The sequence below is a fragment of the Mandrillus leucophaeus genome, unplaced genomic scaffold, assembly GCF_000951045.1.
Source record: "Mandrillus leucophaeus isolate KB7577 unplaced genomic scaffold, Mleu.le_1.0 Scaffold37, whole genome shotgun sequence".
NCBI lineage: Eukaryota > Metazoa > Chordata > Mammalia > Primates > Cercopithecidae > Mandrillus > Mandrillus leucophaeus.
The window spans coordinates 8,251,891-8,269,137 of NW_012103920.1; the positions used below are offsets into that span (position 1 = coordinate 8,251,891).

At 45.8% G+C, this 17,247-nt stretch overlaps 1 protein-coding gene across 2 annotated transcripts; it reads right to left on the bottom strand.

Annotated features, from left to right (window-relative positions):
- Nucleotides 1-1,941: 1,941 nt before the first annotated feature.
- Nucleotides 1,942-13,268, bottom strand: GABARAPL2 (GABA(A) receptor-associated protein-like 2). 2 transcript variants are annotated; one of them, XM_011990113.1, is made up of 4 exons: nucleotides 13,105-13,268; nucleotides 12,719-12,774; nucleotides 11,411-11,583; nucleotides 1,942-2,544 (listed from the first exon to the last, which is right to left on the bottom strand). In XM_011990113.1, the coding sequence occupies exons 1-4, from the start codon at nucleotides 13,136-13,138 to the stop codon at nucleotides 2,454-2,456; spliced, it is 354 nt and encodes a 117-aa protein (XP_011845503.1). In that variant the 5' UTR covers nucleotides 13,139-13,268; the 3' UTR covers nucleotides 1,942-2,453. The 2 variants fall into 2 exon arrangements, with proteins under 2 accessions (XP_011845503.1, XP_011845502.1); XM_011990112.1 differs by having other exon boundaries at nucleotides 1,942-2,673; nucleotides 13,105-13,242.
- Nucleotides 13,269-17,247: the final 3,979 nt, after the last annotated feature.

Below are 17,247 nucleotides of genomic sequence, written 5' to 3' on the forward strand. Positions count from 1 at the left end.
GCAGGGCTGCTTGGTAGTCCAAGCAAGGCCAGAGACCTCTCAGGGACTTTTGTTAGTGCTCTCAGAAAAGATGTTCTTCCTTCCACTGGAGTTGCTAAGCAACTCCAAAGATGGGGCCATCTTTGCCATCACATGGAGAACACAGAGAAAAACAAAACCAAGAGATGGAGTTTTAATGTTATTATTTGATCCCTGGTTCTAGCTACACTTCAAGCCAGTGAACCATCCCTCTGAGAGGCGAAAGAATAAACTGCCTTTTTAATGCTAAGGCCAGTTTGAATTGGGAGTATGTCATTGCAAATAAGATTCTTTAGTAACACAGAGCTCGCTTTCCCTTTACTTGCTCACTCTGAGGTCAGTGTCTAACTGCTTTTAGTGTGAAACTATCAGCAAAGAGAAACAGATTTTATTAGCTCAAGTTTGGTAAAGACCCAACAAGATGTTTGTAACAAATTAAGAATGTTTCCTCTGATCCCAACTGAAAAGGTGACATCAGTAGAGAGCTTGGATGAGCTACTTAAATAATTTGGTAAAATAAAGTTAAAGGTCTTTGTTTCTTCCCCAATGGAAAGTGTGAGTCATTTTAATTACATGTTCTTAGACTGCTGGGACATACCTGGTTTCTCCATTCTTGTCTGTGTAGTGCTCTAGCCACCAACACAGTATGTCTGCAGAAGATTTAAGAAAGTAACTAAGCATTTCCTCTCAAATGTATTTGTGTCCTAGCAAGCCTACACATCTATACTAATTGTGAGAAATGAAACTCATGGGCATAGATAAATCTAATCTTGATTTTTAGGAAGAAGGGAGTAGAAAGCAGTACCTTAAAGAACGCAGGAACATTAAAAGGATGCACAGAAGTGATACGGAAAGATCACTAAAATATAATGTTAAATGAAAGAAAGCAATGTAGGTAGAAGTATATGTTTTCTTTGTATAAGAAAAAGAAGAGGCTGGGGACAGTGGCTCACGCCTGTAATCCCAGCATTTTGGGAGGCCAAGGCAGGTGGATCAAGAGGTCAGGAGATCCAAACCATCCTGGCTAACACGGTGAAACCCCGTCTCTACTAAAAAAAAAAAATACAAAAAAATTAGCTGGGCGTGATGGCGGGCGCCTATAGTCCCAGCTACTCAGGAGGCTGAGGCAGAAGAGTGGTGTGAATCCAGGAGGCAGAGTTTGCAGTGAGCCGAGATCATGCCACTGGGCAACAGAGCGAGACGCCATCTCAAAAAAAAAAAAAGATAAAAGAAAAAGAACAAGCTAGGTGTAGTGGTGGGCACCTGTAATCCCAGCACTTTGGGAGGCTGAGGTGGGTGGATCACCTGTAGTCAGGAGTTTGAGACCAGCCTGGCTAACATGGTAAGACCTCATCTCTACTAAAAATACAAAGTTAGCTAGGCATGGTGGCACATGCCTGTAATCCCAGCTATTTAGGAGGCAAGGCTGGAGAAGCGCTTGAACCCGGGAGGTGGAGGTTGCAGGGAGTTGAGATTGCACCACTGCACTCCAGCCTGGATGACAAGAGCAAAACTCTGCCTCAAAAAAAAAAAAAAAAAAGACAGTAAGGATATGTATTCATATTTAATTATCCTTTTTACTATGTTATTATACTATCCTTTAAATTATCCTATTTACTTTTAAAATACTGAAAAGAAACAAGAAGCCAGTAAAAGTAATTTCCCAAAAAGGGCAGAGGTGTCAGGAAGCTGGCGGGAGCAAGCCGCCTCGGTGTATACCTTTTTGTACTGTCCTGCTCCTCAATCACGTGAACATATTAGTTATTCAAAACAGTGTCTCTCCTTATGAGCCTGGCCACGGCTCCCGGTCCCAGGATGTGCAGCCATGACCTCCACAAGCCCTCTTCCTGACCTGCCAGATGCAGGAGCCTCTTCCCTGACCCATCCAAAAGGAGGTGAATAAAGGACATGGCCACAGTGCAATGCCTTTATGAGATAATTTTTATTGTTAATTATTTACCTTAATAGTTTCAGAAAGAGGAACAAATTAGCTCAGTCCAACATGATTGGCAGTTGGCATATTCTAGTGAAGCAAGTGTTCTGACTGCTAAGGATTTAATTTGGATAATTTTAATACTTAGCCATCTAACACTTCAAGCATAACCCAGAATAAATGTATCACCTTCCCTTTCACTTTAATACCGCGCCTACCTCACTTTGATATAGAAATATCATTAAATATGATTTCCAGAAGGACAAGTTTCCTGGATAATACAGCCATGAGGACAGTGCACAGAAAGAACAACTCAAAATAAAACTCTGTATGATAATTTACTAATCTAAGGAAACAAAACCTTCCAATATATTAAGAAATAAATCCAGTTACAAATGCACTAATAGGTCTATGTGAAGAGGTTCTGGTATAATAACTGAAAATGGCTGGCTATTTACAAGATACACAAGCAGTTACGGTGCACCTAGCCCAGCAATGGCCCTCAGAAGCCAAAAGTGTTCTCTCCGCTGTAGGCCACATACAAGAATCCATCTTCATCTTTTTCCTTCTCGTAAAGCTGTCCCATAGTTAGGCTTGAAAGAGAAAAACAAAAAAAAATCATTGAAAATTGGAGTCCAGGTTTCAGGAGAAAAAGGATGGCCTGAGGATAGGAATTTAGTAAAAAGACTTCAGGTGTCAGTACCTGCTGTGTGCTTATAATCCTGTTTTAAAGAAAGAGAAAGGAGCCATAAAAAGATTAAAATAAATGAAGTCTGCAGAAGACAAAGCCATTTGACATCCTCCCAAGTAAATCCTTTAAAGAAGCCAGCTCCTTCAGGGGACTTTGGCTGGTTAACACATGAATACCAAGGAGGAGAGAAGAAACTAAGCAAAATGAAAAACCTGAAAGGCTCACCTCTGTGTGGGTAAAGGACCCTAGCAAGGAAGAGTAGTTTGGGTTCATTATCATAGAAGCTCCCCAGCTAAACCCCTGTGCCCCCAAAGATCTGTATCACCATCATCAAAGAGAAGTTATTTTCCGCACACTTAATGCAAAAAGCTGTAAATGTATCTGGGATCCAAAGAAGCCTGCCCAACCTCCCAAAGAACCTTCCAAAAATAGATAGTCTTCAAACTAAACGTGTGTGGGTAGGAAAGCTGGCTTTCCCTAAGTGGTAAAACAGACTGCACAGTGGAGACCTAATCTAGTTCTGTGCCATGAAACTGAGCTGGACCAGCTCCAGAGTAAGACTAGTAACACCTGGATCCCTATGCAAGCTCTGCCCCGTGACTGTACTCTCTGAGATGAGAGGAGGTGCAAATGTGTTAAGACCATGAGTGGAGGGGTCAACCAGAAACAGTAGTAAGATGCTCAGTCTAAGACATCTGAGGTCACTAGCCCAGATAGGTCGGTCACAACAGATCCTTAAAAGGGGGACTCATAACCAAGGGCCAGTGGGGAAGATAAGGAGCAGTCCAAGGCCTCAACCTGAGGAAGCAGTGACTGCCCCACCTGCTGCTTTGCTCCTCAAGAGCTGAGTGGGACCTCCATGTAAACATGGACGAATACCACATTTATGAAGGGGGAGGTTTTGAGTTTTTTTTCTTATTCTTCCTGCCCCATTTGCAAGCTTAGCTCCGATGGTTGTGTGGGTAGATGAGAATTATTAAGTAACAATGTGGGGGAAGGCTGATTATGAATATGAAACAACCTGTCATCGGCATCTTGTACAATAAAAACGGTGCTCCCTGTGAGGATCTCTTAGCCTGGAATTTGTAAAATAAGGACTCCCTGGAACAGAACTGTTCAACAGAAATTTCTGCTATGACTGAAATGTCCTGTATCGCTGCTACAACACAGTAGCCACTAGCTGCATTCAGCACTTGAAAATGTGGCTCATCTGAATTGGGATGTGCAGTGTAAAACATAAAAAAGATTTCAGACTTAGTATCAAAATGCAGCAAAATAGCTCTATTTTGATTACATGCTGAAATGATAAAATTATGTATATACTGGGTCAAATAAAATATATCATTAAAATTAATTTCCGCCAGGCACAGTGGCTCACGCCTGTAATCCCAGCACTTTGGGAGGCCAAGGTGGGCGCATCACCTGAGGTCAGGAGTTTGAGACCAACCTGACCAACATGGTGAAACCCGTCTTTACTAAAAACACAAAAGTAGCCAGGCGTGGTGGCGCAGCTACTCGGGAGGCTGAGGCAGGAGAATCGCTTGAACCTGGGAAGTGGAGGCTGCAGTGCGCCAAAATCGTGCCACTGCACTGCAGCCTGGGCAACGAGAGCAAAACTGTCTCAAAAAAAAAAAAAAAAAAGTTACATTTCAACTGGTTTTATTTTTTTAATGTGGCTACTACAAAATGCTTAAATTACATACGTGGCTTGCATCCATTTCTACTGACAGCACTGCCCCAGGACAGGACTTAGGGGGCAGTGGGTAGAGGGAGGAACAACACCTGCAGCCGTGGGCCGCAGCCTTGGCTGCGCATCAGAATCTTACTGGAGAGCTTTAAAAACATCTCCACGCCCAAGCGCTACCCAGACCAACGAAATCATCACTATGTTTTGTTTTGTTAAGACAGAGTCTTGCTCTGTCGCCCAGGCTGCAGTACAGTGGCAGGATCTCAGCTCACTGCAACCCCTACCTTCCAGTTCAAGCAAGTCTCATGTCTTAGCCTCCCAAGTAGCTGGGATTACAGGTGCATACCACCACGCCCAGCTAAATTATTTTTTTTTTTAGTAGAGGTGAGATTTCACCGTGTTGGCCAGGCTGGTCTTGAACTCCTGACCTCAGGTGATCCACCCACCTCTGCCTCCCAAAGTGCTGGATTACAGGCATGAGCCACCATGCCCAGCCTCATCAGCATATTTTTTAAATGCCTAAGACGATTCCATGTGCAGCCAGGTTGAGAAGGAAGATGCTTGACCTTTTGTTGTGGGAGAGAAGGGAGGGTCATCTTTAAAAGCTATGTGATTAGGAAGTAGAGTGACGAGCCAGGAAGTGAAATGACAAGCCAGAAACTAGCAGAAGGGCTTGAACAAAAGCTGAGTGTCCCAAGATTTTTACCCTGGTGGTTGAGAAGGCCCAGAGAATAACCCCACTTTCCTCTGAAACTCCTCAGAATGAGGCTAATGGGAAAACAACTACAGCTACTGCCACAACTCTTTACTCCATTTGTCCAAGTGTCCAGAGTGACCCTGATGACAACTGTCATAACATCTCCCCACTGCCATTACCAGATGGGTTTAGATGCAGTAGGGAACATTGTGTGCAATTCAGAGTCGCCCCATACTGCCTTTGTCAAGTTTGGTCCCAAACAGACTAAGTTCTGCTCTTTTTCTAGCAAGTTAGAAGCCCTAATACAATGATTCTAAATCCCGTTGCTACATTAGAAACATTTGAGGAGCTTCATAAACACCAGCAGCCCACCCCCAGGCCTGTGTATGCTATCCATGGTGAACAATGACCACTGGACCGCTACTGTTGAAGGCACGTCCTGAGACACTGAGCCCTGACTCGGCAGGAGAAGAGGCCCACAATCATGTGGCTTTCATTCCTTTCTGGCTTTAGATTCCATTGTCTTTTAAGTAAAACGGGTTCATCAATCTGTTTAAGCAGTGCCCCGGTAGCTACAGAAGCTGACAGTAAAAATCCTAACTATAATGGCAACGTGTATGTGCGAAGCACTGCTCATACATTACATATGTTAACTCTTTATCCTCAAAACAACCTTATGAGGTAGATAGTACCATAATCCATAGTTCATAGATAAGAAAACTGAGGCACAGAGATTCTAAATTCACTCCAGGTCAAAAAACTAGGAGACCACCATGGTTTGCTGCCTCCAAATGTCCAAACAGCTAGATCTGTTCTGATGACCTAACATTAGAGTCCTTGTACCTTCTGCAGAGATCTTCCTTAGAACAGTGCTTCTCATACAAATGTTGCTACCAATCATCGGAACATCAAGCTCCCAGGTAAGGCGACTGCTGCCAGTCTCTGCATCACATGCTGAGCAGCAAGGTCTTAGGGCTCTCTCCTTCACATCTTGTAATTTGACAACTAGATGCCTTAGGGCCTAATGACTTAAGAATCCAATATTTCCCCTTTTCTGACACACAACCTCATGTGGAAACTTAGTTGGCAGTAGCACTGTGTCCTTATAGTCAGGATACCCCTTGGGCAAGGAACTTGGTAACTAACAATGCTCAATGCTGAACATGCATCTAATTTTGAGGCTTTACTGGGTCTCATGAAGCAAGACTGATTTGAAAACAGCACTTATGGGATCGGACTGCATACATGCAGAGTCAGAATAACTTGGCCTGCAGCCAAAATGAGCTGGGCCACAAATAGACTTAAAAAAAAAATTAACTCATTTTTTAAAAGTCCCATTAAAAGGATATTCAAATGGAAGTGCAGAGAGACAAAATGCAACCCTCACTAGCAGGCAGTCTATTAGCAGAAGGCTGGTGTGTCAGTTTGGGGACACATTCCACAAACCTCTGAGAAGATAAACTTCTCCCTCAGAATTTGGAGGCCTGAGCTATACACAGCACTAAGCAGGCTAGGATGCCTGAGGATCCTGAAGCACGGAGGCAGCTCTAATGCATCTATCCAGCTAAGCTGCACAGGCTTGCTGGATGCCCTGACAACTCGCAAGCAGCACTGCAGCTCCAAGCCTTGCTGCCTAAGTTGCTGGGAGGTGGCTGTAGAAAACACTGAAGATGGCCTACAGTCCCTAACACAAATGCACACCCTGTGGCATCAAGTATCACATGCATTCATCTGAGAAAGATGCTGCTCTGAGTACAGAGGCACTGCCACCTTCCAAGCTCTGAGTCTGGCGAGGAAAAAAATGGGTAAAGCCAGTGGTAGATTCAAGCTATGGAGCGAATCTCAGGTGAAGTGGGACCCTGAAGTACTGTGTGAAAACGAACTTAAACTGCCCCTAAAGCCCTCTCCCCAACCCCTCCATTGAAGGACACAGATCCAGGCAAAACCATTTCTCCAGTGGAGAAACTGTGCAATAAAAAAGGGAAAGTTACAGCAGGATCCACATCAGGAATGGCCATGTGACTCTAGACAGACATCAGTTTATGCTACTCAACAGCTCTATGCATTGGGAGAGGCTGACCTAGAACTATGTGGATGCCCAATCCCTAGAGAACCTGCGTTCACCCCAACCAAGGGCAGGTCATGGAGGCTGTGGGGTCTACACTGACTCATGAATTGGCTGGGCTGATGAGCACACCTGGGCACCCATCTGCTTTGGAGCCCATGTGCTTCCACTGGACCTTGGATTATCTCTTCTCCAGTAGGGCAGGATAGGTGGTAGGAGGTGGAAGGGCAATGACCACTACTGTCAATCCTGGAGAGGCACTGGCTTCACAGTCAAAGTTAATAAGGCCCTGATGCTCCTCAAGATTCCAAAATATAAAGATTAACCACTGGTTGTTGTTCCTTTTTTTGTTTTGATTTTGAGACAGAGTTTCACTCATGTCGCCCAGGCTGGAGTGCAGTGGTGCGATCTCAGCTCACTACAACCTCCTCCTCCCAGCTTCAAGCGATTCTCCTGCCTCAGCTCCAGAGTAGCTGGGATTACAGGCGACCACCACCACGCCCGGCATAGGACAGCACATATTTATCTGATAAAAAGGAACAACTAGGCCGGGAGCAGTGGCTCACGCTTGTAATCCCAGCACTTTGGGAGGCCAAGGTCAGCAGATCACCTGAGGTCAGGAGTTAGAGACCAGCCTGGTCAATATGGTGAGACTCCATATTGTATTTAGTAGAGACCCCGTCTCTACTAAAAATACAAAAAAAATTAGCCAGGCGTGGTGGTGGTCGCCTGTAATCCCAGCTACTCGGGGGCTGAGGCAGGAGAATCCGCCTCCAGTAAGCCGAGATCGTGCCACTGCACTCTAGCCTGGGCGACATGAGTGAAACTCCGTCTCAAAAAAAAAAAAAAAAAAAAAATGTCCTGTCCTTAAGTATTTACCCAGAAATGATCCAAGTGCTTTAAGCACATTTCTAAATAAAGGATGAATAAGTGTGGGGTGAAGTCATTAATTGGGATCTGAAGGGTCAGGACTTGGATTTCTTGTTACTCTGTCCTAAAATCCTGACTTGGGTTACTGGTATAAGCTGCTTTAGGGTGGATTCTCAGCAGATTGGAAAGGCAAATGGGACTTGGAGAGAAAATGGCTTTGAAGCAGTCTTCGTTGCCCTGATAATCACTTTTCATTTCCAAGACATCACAGCTTCCTTTTACTGAAGATCTCTTTAAGATCCAGAAGCAAATAAACACCATATTCTTAAACAGCACAGGTTTCCCAATGTCAAATTATAATATCTGGCCAGGTGTGGTGGGTAACACCCATAATTCCAGCACTCTGGGAGGCCAAGGCAGGAGGATCACCTGTAGCCAGGAGTTTGAGACCAACCTGGTGAGGTGGGAGGACTGCTCAAGCCCAGGAGTTCAAGGCTGCAGTGAGCTAAGACTGTGTCACTGCACTCCAGCCAGGGTGACAGAGCAAGACCTCATCTCAACAACAACAAAAAATAGTATCTTAGAGATATTTTATTTAATGATATACTCCTGTTTCTATTTTAAACAGAGGATTAGCAAGACTCTTATCTATGTTCTAAATAAACAAAGACCAAAGACCATTGACTGCCAGGTCTGAGTTCCCCTCTAAGGCCATGAGTAGGAAACCTGTACACTGATGTTTTTTCTGAAGTTGTGTCTGAACAAAGGCATGGTTCCCCTTCCGTTTTTGGCCTGATTCTTGATGCAGGCACCTAAGCAGAGAGTTCAACTTTCCAACGCTAAATGGGAAAAGGCCATTGTGATTCCCTTTTCTTTAAATGAAACAAGAACTTGAATTTAGGAAGTAAAACTTAGGGACTTGCCTCTGTCTCTATTTATAGAATCAATATTTAATACTAACTACTCTAAATAAAAATCATGACACTTTACATGGTGACCGCCTGTTTTCCACTCCAAGGCAGAAATAACTGAGAACTTACTCCCCTTCAGCCTCAGACATAATTGATCTTCATGCAGACCAGTCAGTCATCGGAGAGGGAGGGCTCCTGCAGGCTTGAATTCATCCCTTCTCTAATTTCCCCAGCCACTCTTTGAAGCCAGCAAGCACTGCATGAAGGTTAAGAGAGGCTCCATGCTTCCCTAAGGAGGCTGAAAAGACCTGAGGAAGAGGCTGCAAATTGTCTTGGGAAGAGATGGTGAAGCTGAATCATAGCCAGCTTTAGGAAGGACCTTGTGGCACTTTTTGTTTATGTTTATGGCTGATTTACATTTGCATAAAGCCCAATGATGTCACAAGCCTCTTTTGTTTAGAAACAAATTTGTATTTTTAGCCCGGTGTGGTGGCACACACCTGTGGTCCCATCCTAGTTATTAGGGAGTCTGAGGTGGGAGGATCACTTGATCCTAGGAGGCAGAGATTGCAGTGAGCTGAGATTGCACCACTGCACTCCAACCTGGGCAACAGAGTGAGAATCTGTCTCAAAAAAAAAAAATTTTCTGAGAATAAAGCCCCAAAATGAACAGTTGCATTAAATGTAGGGTGACAGTCATTAACTGGGGCCAAAAGAGCTGACAGCCTGGGCAAAAGGGTCCTAGATGGTGACTAAATCCTGAAGGGTCAGGACTTGGATTTCTGGTTACTCGGCCCTAAAATCCTGACTTGAGTTACTAGTGTAATCTTAATCTGCTTTAGGGTTGATTCTCACCACACTGGAAAGGAAAACGGGACTTGGAGAGAAAATGGGTTGAAGCAGTCTCTGCTGCCCTGAAAAATCATTTTTCATTTCCAATTCTATTTCTATCTCAGGAATAATGGGGGAGGGGAAGTTGATAAGACCTGTAGCCATTTTAATTGCCAGATTACTGTGGAGCCATCTGAGTAATCTGAAGGTCTCCAGAAACCTGCTTCATTTCCTTTGAGAAGAACCAGAGAATCAGAATTGAGGAAAATAAACTCAATGCCATAGATCCTAGTCACTTACTTTCTCCCACTGAGCCACCACCTCCGGGAAGTAGGAAACACAGGGTCACCAAGACTCTGCAGAAGTTGCAGATGTTATGAAAGAAGATTACCTCCCCAAACACCTTAAGGAAAGCCCAGGGTAACCAAGGATGCCCAAGGCTTCCTTCCCAGGTGAAGACACAGCCCAGAGGCCTAGGAAGGAAGGTTGGAAGAGCCCTTTGGGTGACAAGATCACCTCAAGCAACACCACAGCTTCCAGAGCTACAGCTGTGGCAGACCAGTGGTGTCCAGTGGGCAGGCCTGGGCTGTCTCCTCAGGTTGAACGCTGGCCTTAGGGAGGGAGCTTCCATTTCTCCCCTGCCTTTCTATCAGACACCAGGAAGTGGAGGTGGAGGACACTGGGAAAGAGGAAATCAGACCAAAAAATAGCCAGAGCTTTCCACCTTTAACAGAAGTAAGTAACTGGAATTTGGCAGAGGCCTCTTCTGGAGTCTTCAAGGATTTTCAACAGGAACCTATGTGGGCAACATTGGGCTAGTTTCCAGGGCTTCTGAAAGCCTTCACTTTTAGAAGTATTACTTCTGGGGGTGGTATATGAAACCTACATTGGGTCACTAAGATAAGATGTGGCCAGGAACTCACACTCAGGGGAGAGGTGGGGGCCAGAATCTGGATCAGGGCCTAAAACTACCCACTCAGTAATGGGAAAGGACTGACTAGGATGTCAGACGGAGCCCCTCCATTTTCCTCTTTCCACAGGGGACTAAAGCTGGGCTATCAAATACACAGAAAAGGGGAATTCTAATGCCTCTGCCTACATTCAGGCCACAAGTTACAGTCCCAAAGATTGCTTCCAGGCAGCACAATAGTCTGACAGTCAAAGCAGGTGCTACCAAGGGAGGTATGAGTCTATAAAAAGACTTCAGAGCCCTTTACTGTGCAGCAGTCATTTTGTCAGACTTGAGGATCAGGCAGCTATAGACACTTACAATGTCAAAGAGTTGACCAAGTTTGGAAGCAAGCAAACTGGATGATTAACTGAGTGAGCCTCAGCAGGGCCCACAGGCTCCCAGTGGAGGAGCGTGCCAGGACTGCCTTCGGGAAAGAAAACCTCATTTCAGGCCTCAGTTCTACCTACAGCTTAAGACTAAATAAGTTCTCAACTGTTTTAAAAGATTCTTGGAGATGTTAGGCTGAGTTTCATTTTTTTTTTTAAAGACCAGGCCTTGTTCTATTTTCTGAATCCAAAATGCACTCTTATGTATTGCAGCCATTATTTTCCTGGAGCCCCTGATGTCAGGGAGCACAAAATACAGATTTCTAGTCAGGACCCCTAAGAGTTTTCAGACTTCCAAAGGTTTGGAGTTTCGTAAGCAGCCAACCAGATGTCTAATACCAGAGGGCCCATCTAGTAAACACCTCTCACCTGGACTGTGGGACTGTCTTATCCACAAACAGGAAGATCGCCTTTTCAGAAGGAAGCTGGATCCTTTTCCTGATGATCCACATGAACTGAGCCACAGTGATATCAGATGGAACCAAGTACTTCCGTTTGTCAATGTCAACAATCTGAGAGCCTGAGACCTTTTCCACAATCACCTGGGAAAGTAAAGAGAGGTCAGGACTGCGTTTCCTAAAGGGAGGCTCTGGCCTCACATGGCTGAGGAGCTGACTAACAGAGTGTGGGCAAGGAGGTGGGTGGGAAACTGCATAGCAGGAGAAAATATGTCTTTGGCTTAATAAACCACACGCTCTGGAGATTAAGAATTGATATAAATGTGTTACAGGGAAACGGTAAGTGCTTTTCTGTGGTCAATTATGTAAGAGAAATGCAACCCTTACTACTAAGCTTTTCCACATTTTATCTGGGCAGACCTAAGAGTATCTGGGGAGGATTTCATCCATGGTCCGTTACTCTAGGACCCCAGAATGGATCCACCTTCACACTACAGGAAACACTACTGTGTTCCCAAGGAACACAGGAGACAAGAACGGATGGACTAATGGGAATGCCTGGAATTTCAGCCAGCCAAGAACCAAGCTCTTCATTTGGCCTGTTGCTCCTCTCTGAACAAGTTTCAAATCCGTCCCTCCTACTCCTTTCCTGAGACGAATTATTCACAAGCAAAGAGCTACAATAACAGGCCTTAATGTCCATTAAAAATTAATAAGGATTACAAAACTGTCTCTCCAACCATGGAAGAAATATAACATCATATTTATTATTGACTAAGAAGAAAACATGGCAGAAGGGTTTTCAGCGGCTTTTCACATTATTTTGGTCAGGCAAGGATGACAGGGTCAAGGTGAGGTAACGGAGCTAGAAGTTAGGTAAAGATGGAGGCTCAAAGTAAAAGATGAACGTCCTGAGACTCAAGTACCACTTCCAAGACCAAAGTGACAGTCTCCCTCCACCACCATTCCCAAAAGTGGCAGTGACCTGTTGCCCTGTCCTAGAACATCGTTCCTTACATAATTGGCCAGGGAGCCCCGAGGCTGCAGACGGCTCGCTGGCCTAGATCGGGAGATTCAGCACTGAGACACCCTGAACAGCACCAGCCCGAGCCCCTCACGCCCCGGCCCTGGGACGCCTCATCCGAGTCTGGCCTGTCAGTTACTATTAACTGGGACTGGAATCTCAACTTGTCAACTGTTGAATGGCCTGGGGCCTATTACGGGTCCCAGACGACAGAGGTGACAGCGAGGTGAGGGGGCGGAGAGTCCACACACTCACCGGAACCCTGTCGGGATATTTCGCTCGAATCTTCGCGGACTCCACGCATCTGTGTTCTGTGGGAGAAACAAACAGGGCTGACGGCTGGGCCTGCCCCCCGGTCGGTTTCCGGCCCCCGGCCCTCCTCCTCCTGCGCCCTGCGCACAGCCCAGGCCCTGGTTCCGGCGTCCCCGCGGCCGCGGTCCTGTCCCCTACTGCTCCCAGCAGGGCCCGCGGAGGGTGACACGGGGTCAGGAGGCGGCTGCCCCAGGCACCAGGGCCTGGGCGACTCGAGACCGGAGCAGGGCATCCGCCCCACTCCACCCGAACCAGGGCCGCCACAGTGGGGGAGGGGGCCCACCCGCCGCCCCGGCCCCCAGCAGCCGGGCCGACCGCCAAGTGCTTACCCAGCGAGTGGTCCTCCTTGAACATCCACTTCATGGCGGCGGCGGGAAAGGGACGGAACCGGCTCTCGGAGCCGCGGAGCTCAGCGCACCGACCACAACAACAACGACGGCAGCAGCGGCAGCGACGGCGGCGACTACACGGCAGGCGGGACTTCCGGCTGTCGGAGCCTAGCAACCGGTCGGGGGCGGGGCTTCCGGCGCTATTTGCCAGGACGCCGCGCCAAGGGGCCGGGCCGCACGTAAAGGGGCGGGGCAGCGGATGGCCCCCTCGGAGGATCCTAGGCTACGGAGGTGATGAAGTTGGTTACGGGGACGTCTGTGAGCAGTATCTGCGACCCCAGGAAGGAATGTTCGGGGAACTGGTGACAGGAGTGGGGTCTCGGGAGCGTTGGTGGCGGGAAACGTCTGGCTGATAGTGTAGGGCTCTTACTGAGGGCTGTTTGGGGGTGTGGCTGATAGTTGAGAGCGCTTAGAGCGGTTCATAGGGAAAGTCTGAATGGGGAATTGGTGACAAGAACGGTCTTTAGGGGTAAGAATGACACGAGGGGTTTCTAGTGCTTGGCGATAACAAAGGAGCTGTTTAGGGCGTTGAAAGTTGGGGAGTATTGCTTGGGGGGTGACAGATTGGAGGCTCAGTATGGTAGGGGTGGTGTTTGAGGACACTGTAGGAGGTGGCACTGAGGACAACCCGGAGGTCCAGTATTAGGGACAGCTGTAATAGGTTGCCTTGGTCCTAGAAATTGAATTTAAACAAATCCCATTTTCTTCCTTTATTCGTGAATAAATATTTGAATAAACATTTACGAAAAGGTATCACAAATGCACATTTGAGGCGGGGCGCGGTAGCTCACGCCTGTAATCCCAACACTTTGGGAGGCCGACGCGGGTGGATCACCTGAGGTCAGGAATTGGAGACCAACCTGGCCAACGTAGTGAAACCCCAAAAATTAGCCAGGCATGGTGGCGGGCGCCTGTAGTCCCAGCTCCTCGGGAGGCTGAGTCAGGAGAATCATTTGAACCAGAGAGGTGGAGGTTGCAGTGAGCCAAGATCACACCACTGCACTCCCGCCTGGGCAACAGAGCAAGACTCTGCCTCAAAAAAAAAAAAAAAATGCACATTTGAGGAGTGTAACATCACTGATCACAGACCCCTTAATCTTAGCTGGCAGAGGAGTTAGAGGTGACTGTCATATTCGGAGAATTCCCCTGAGAGCTGGTCATGAGATGGTTTTCCTCGTTTGGCTGTGGAAGTGGTTTAGCAATCACAGCCTGAGCTATGTGTGTGTCACCTGCCCGGACATATGCTTTGAGATTCTCCAGTCAGTGACGTAATGCCTTTTTTCCAAGCAGAGTCATCAAGGCAGTCTGGTGTGGGTCACCATCTGTTTATAAGCTGCTGAACATGTAGCAAGAATGTTCACTTAATTGGACACATGAACTCTGCCACGTGCTTGTGATTCTGATGCACCTGTAAAGCCTGTATGTTTGAACGTGGTAGTTCATCATTTCCTACACTGGAAATTCCTGATTGATGCTGTGGAATCTAGCTTCATTCTAAAAGTATTTTTGTTATTTTAAGACTGTGTGTCTGAGCAACTAGAACAGTTTTTTTGTTTGCTTCTTTGTTTTTGTTTTTGTTTTTTGAGACAGAGTCTTGCTCTGTCACCCAGGCTGGAGTTCAGTGGCACCATCTCAGCTCACTACAGTCTGCCTCCTGGGTTCAAGTGATTCTCCTGCCTCAGCCTCCCGAGTAACTGGGACTACAGGGACTCACCACCACACCCAGCTAATTTTTGTATTTTTGGTAGAGATGGGGTTTTGCCCTGTTGGCCAGGCTGGTCTTGAACTTCTCACCTCAAGAAAGTGATTTGCCCGCTTTGGCCTTCCAAAGTGCTAGGATTACAGGTGTGAGCCACTGCGTTTGTTTGTTTGTTTGTAATGAAGTGAAAAAAGCCTTTGAATTTCCTACTTAGAAATTACTGTTGTTACATACAAAAGCTCTGTGCTAGGTGCTGGGGAAAAACAGTGAAGAAGACAGATGACACCCCTGTTCTTATGGGTGGGAGCATGAGATATTCTTGTCCCCCTGACATATTCTAGTGGGACAAGACAAAAAATAAATATGTTAGGTAATGATAGGTGCTGTTTAGAAAAATAAAGCAGAGTAGGTGACTAAAGTGTGGTGGGATGGAATGCTAATTAGATAAAGTGGCTGGCATGTTCTAGGGAACCCCTGTGGATGGAGCTGAATAAATGAGAGAGGAGAGTGTGTTATGAGACAAATTCAAAGAGCTCTAAAACAAAACTGTGTTGAGCTTTGAATTCCATGCAAAGAGCTTTGGATTTTATTCAGAATGAGATGAGAAGTCAGTGTAGGGGTTTAAGCAGAGATGTAACACAATCTGCCTTTCCTTTTCAAAAGGCTAGCTTAGTAGACTGTAGGCGCTGAGGGTGGAAGCAGGGAAATAGTCGAGAGGCTATTGTGATAATCTTAGTGAAAGATGATATTGGCTTAGGCCAAGGTGGGGTCTAGGGAGGTGATGGGAAGCAGTTGTATTCTGGATATATTTTGAAGGTAAAACTGGTAACATTTGCTGATAGATTGGATGTAAGATATGAGGGACAGATCAAAATCAAGGTTTTTGGAAGGATGGAATTGCCATTTACTGAAATAGGATGGAGCCAGCTTGGGGAGTGAAAAACAAGAGTTTGGTTTTAGAGATATTAAATATGAGATGTCCAGGAGACACACCCAAGTGAAGATGTAGAGTTGGTGAATGGTGCTATGAGTCTCAAATTTAGAAATATTTCAAGCTATTAAACTGGGTAGGAGTAAGTAGACAGTGAGTTTAAAAATGAAAATACCTGGGCAGGCACAGTGGCACATGCCTGTAATCCCGGCACTTTGGGAGACCAAGGCAGGTGGATCACCTGAAATCAGGAGTTCATGACCAGCCTGACTAACATGGTGAAATCCCATCTCTGCTAAATACAAAACAGTTAGCCAGGTGTGGCGGCACATGCCTGTAATCCCAGCTACTTGGGAGGCTGAGACAGGAGAATTGCTTGTACTTGGGAGGCAGAGGTTGCAGTGAGCTGAGATCACACCATTGCACTCCAGCTTGGGCAACAAGAGTGAAACTCTGTCTCAAAGAAAAGAAAATACCTATTTTGCAAATAGAATTAAACACTGAAGAATGAAGATGGTTGCTCACCATCTCCTAGTCAGTGAACCAGTGGAGGAGTTAGAAATTGGACTCAACACCTCTGCTTCCCTTTACAGAGCTGGTCATTGTGTCCTAGTCCAAGATATATGTATATTGTCTTGCATGTGAAAGAGCTAAAAACACTTCTTAGGGGAAAATTTCACTGCACACCAATTCATAGACATGTCTCCTGATGGTCTCGATGATGTGCAATGCATTTTGGTCTTCCATCCTTACCTACTTTCTTAGTGTCTTTTCCCGGTTCACCATTCTAATTGACTTATTTCATCCACCTTGATGATATGTACCACCTTCTTTACACATTGGGTTATTGTATTTAGCTATGGAATGTTCTAAGGACACTGGATGCCTTCCTTGAGGGGGTGGTTAGTTGAGGAGGTTCAAGTCTGGAGAAGAAATAGGATAATGAATATATGCAATGTAATTACAGATTAACAAATCTATAAAACACAGAGAATGAATTTCAAATGTTGGAGAGGTATGTGAACATGGACACTGAGGCATTGCTAAGGCAATAGGGGCCAGCACAAAGCCAAGTGAGAATTAACAAGAAAGATTTCACAGAGAATGTGAATCTTCTGATGTAGAGAGAGGGGTACATTTTTCAATGAGTAAACGTTTCCTTTCCAGATAAAAACAAAGACTGGGGTTGGAAGAGGGAACAGAAAATCAGTGTAGATAAGTAAGTAAAATGTTGGAAAGCTTTGAAGCAAACATTCAGAAGTTTTAACCTAATTCAAGAGACCCTGAATAGGAGCTCCTATAAATGAGAGAGAAACATGATTAAAATCTGCAATTTGGCCGGGCGCGGTGGCTCACGCCTGTTATCCCAGCACTTTGGGAGGCCGAGGCGGGCGGATCACAAGGTCAGGAGATCGAGACCATGGTGAAACCCCGTCTCTACTAAAAATAGAAA

Bases quoted from the DNA above. Each gene is read 5' to 3' on its own strand.
- GABARAPL2 (XM_011990112.1), bottom strand. From the start codon at position 13,138: ATGAAGTGGATGTTCAAGGAGGACCACTCGCTGG. The intron at 12,775-13,104 runs GTAAGCACTTGG...TTTCTCCCACAG, and splicing joins CAAGGAGGACCACTCGCTGG to AACACAGATGCGTGGAGTCC. The intron at 2,674-11,410 runs GTGAGAGGTGTT...TCTTTAAAACAG, and splicing joins AAGACAGTCCCACAGTCCAG to GATTATAAGCACACAGCAGG.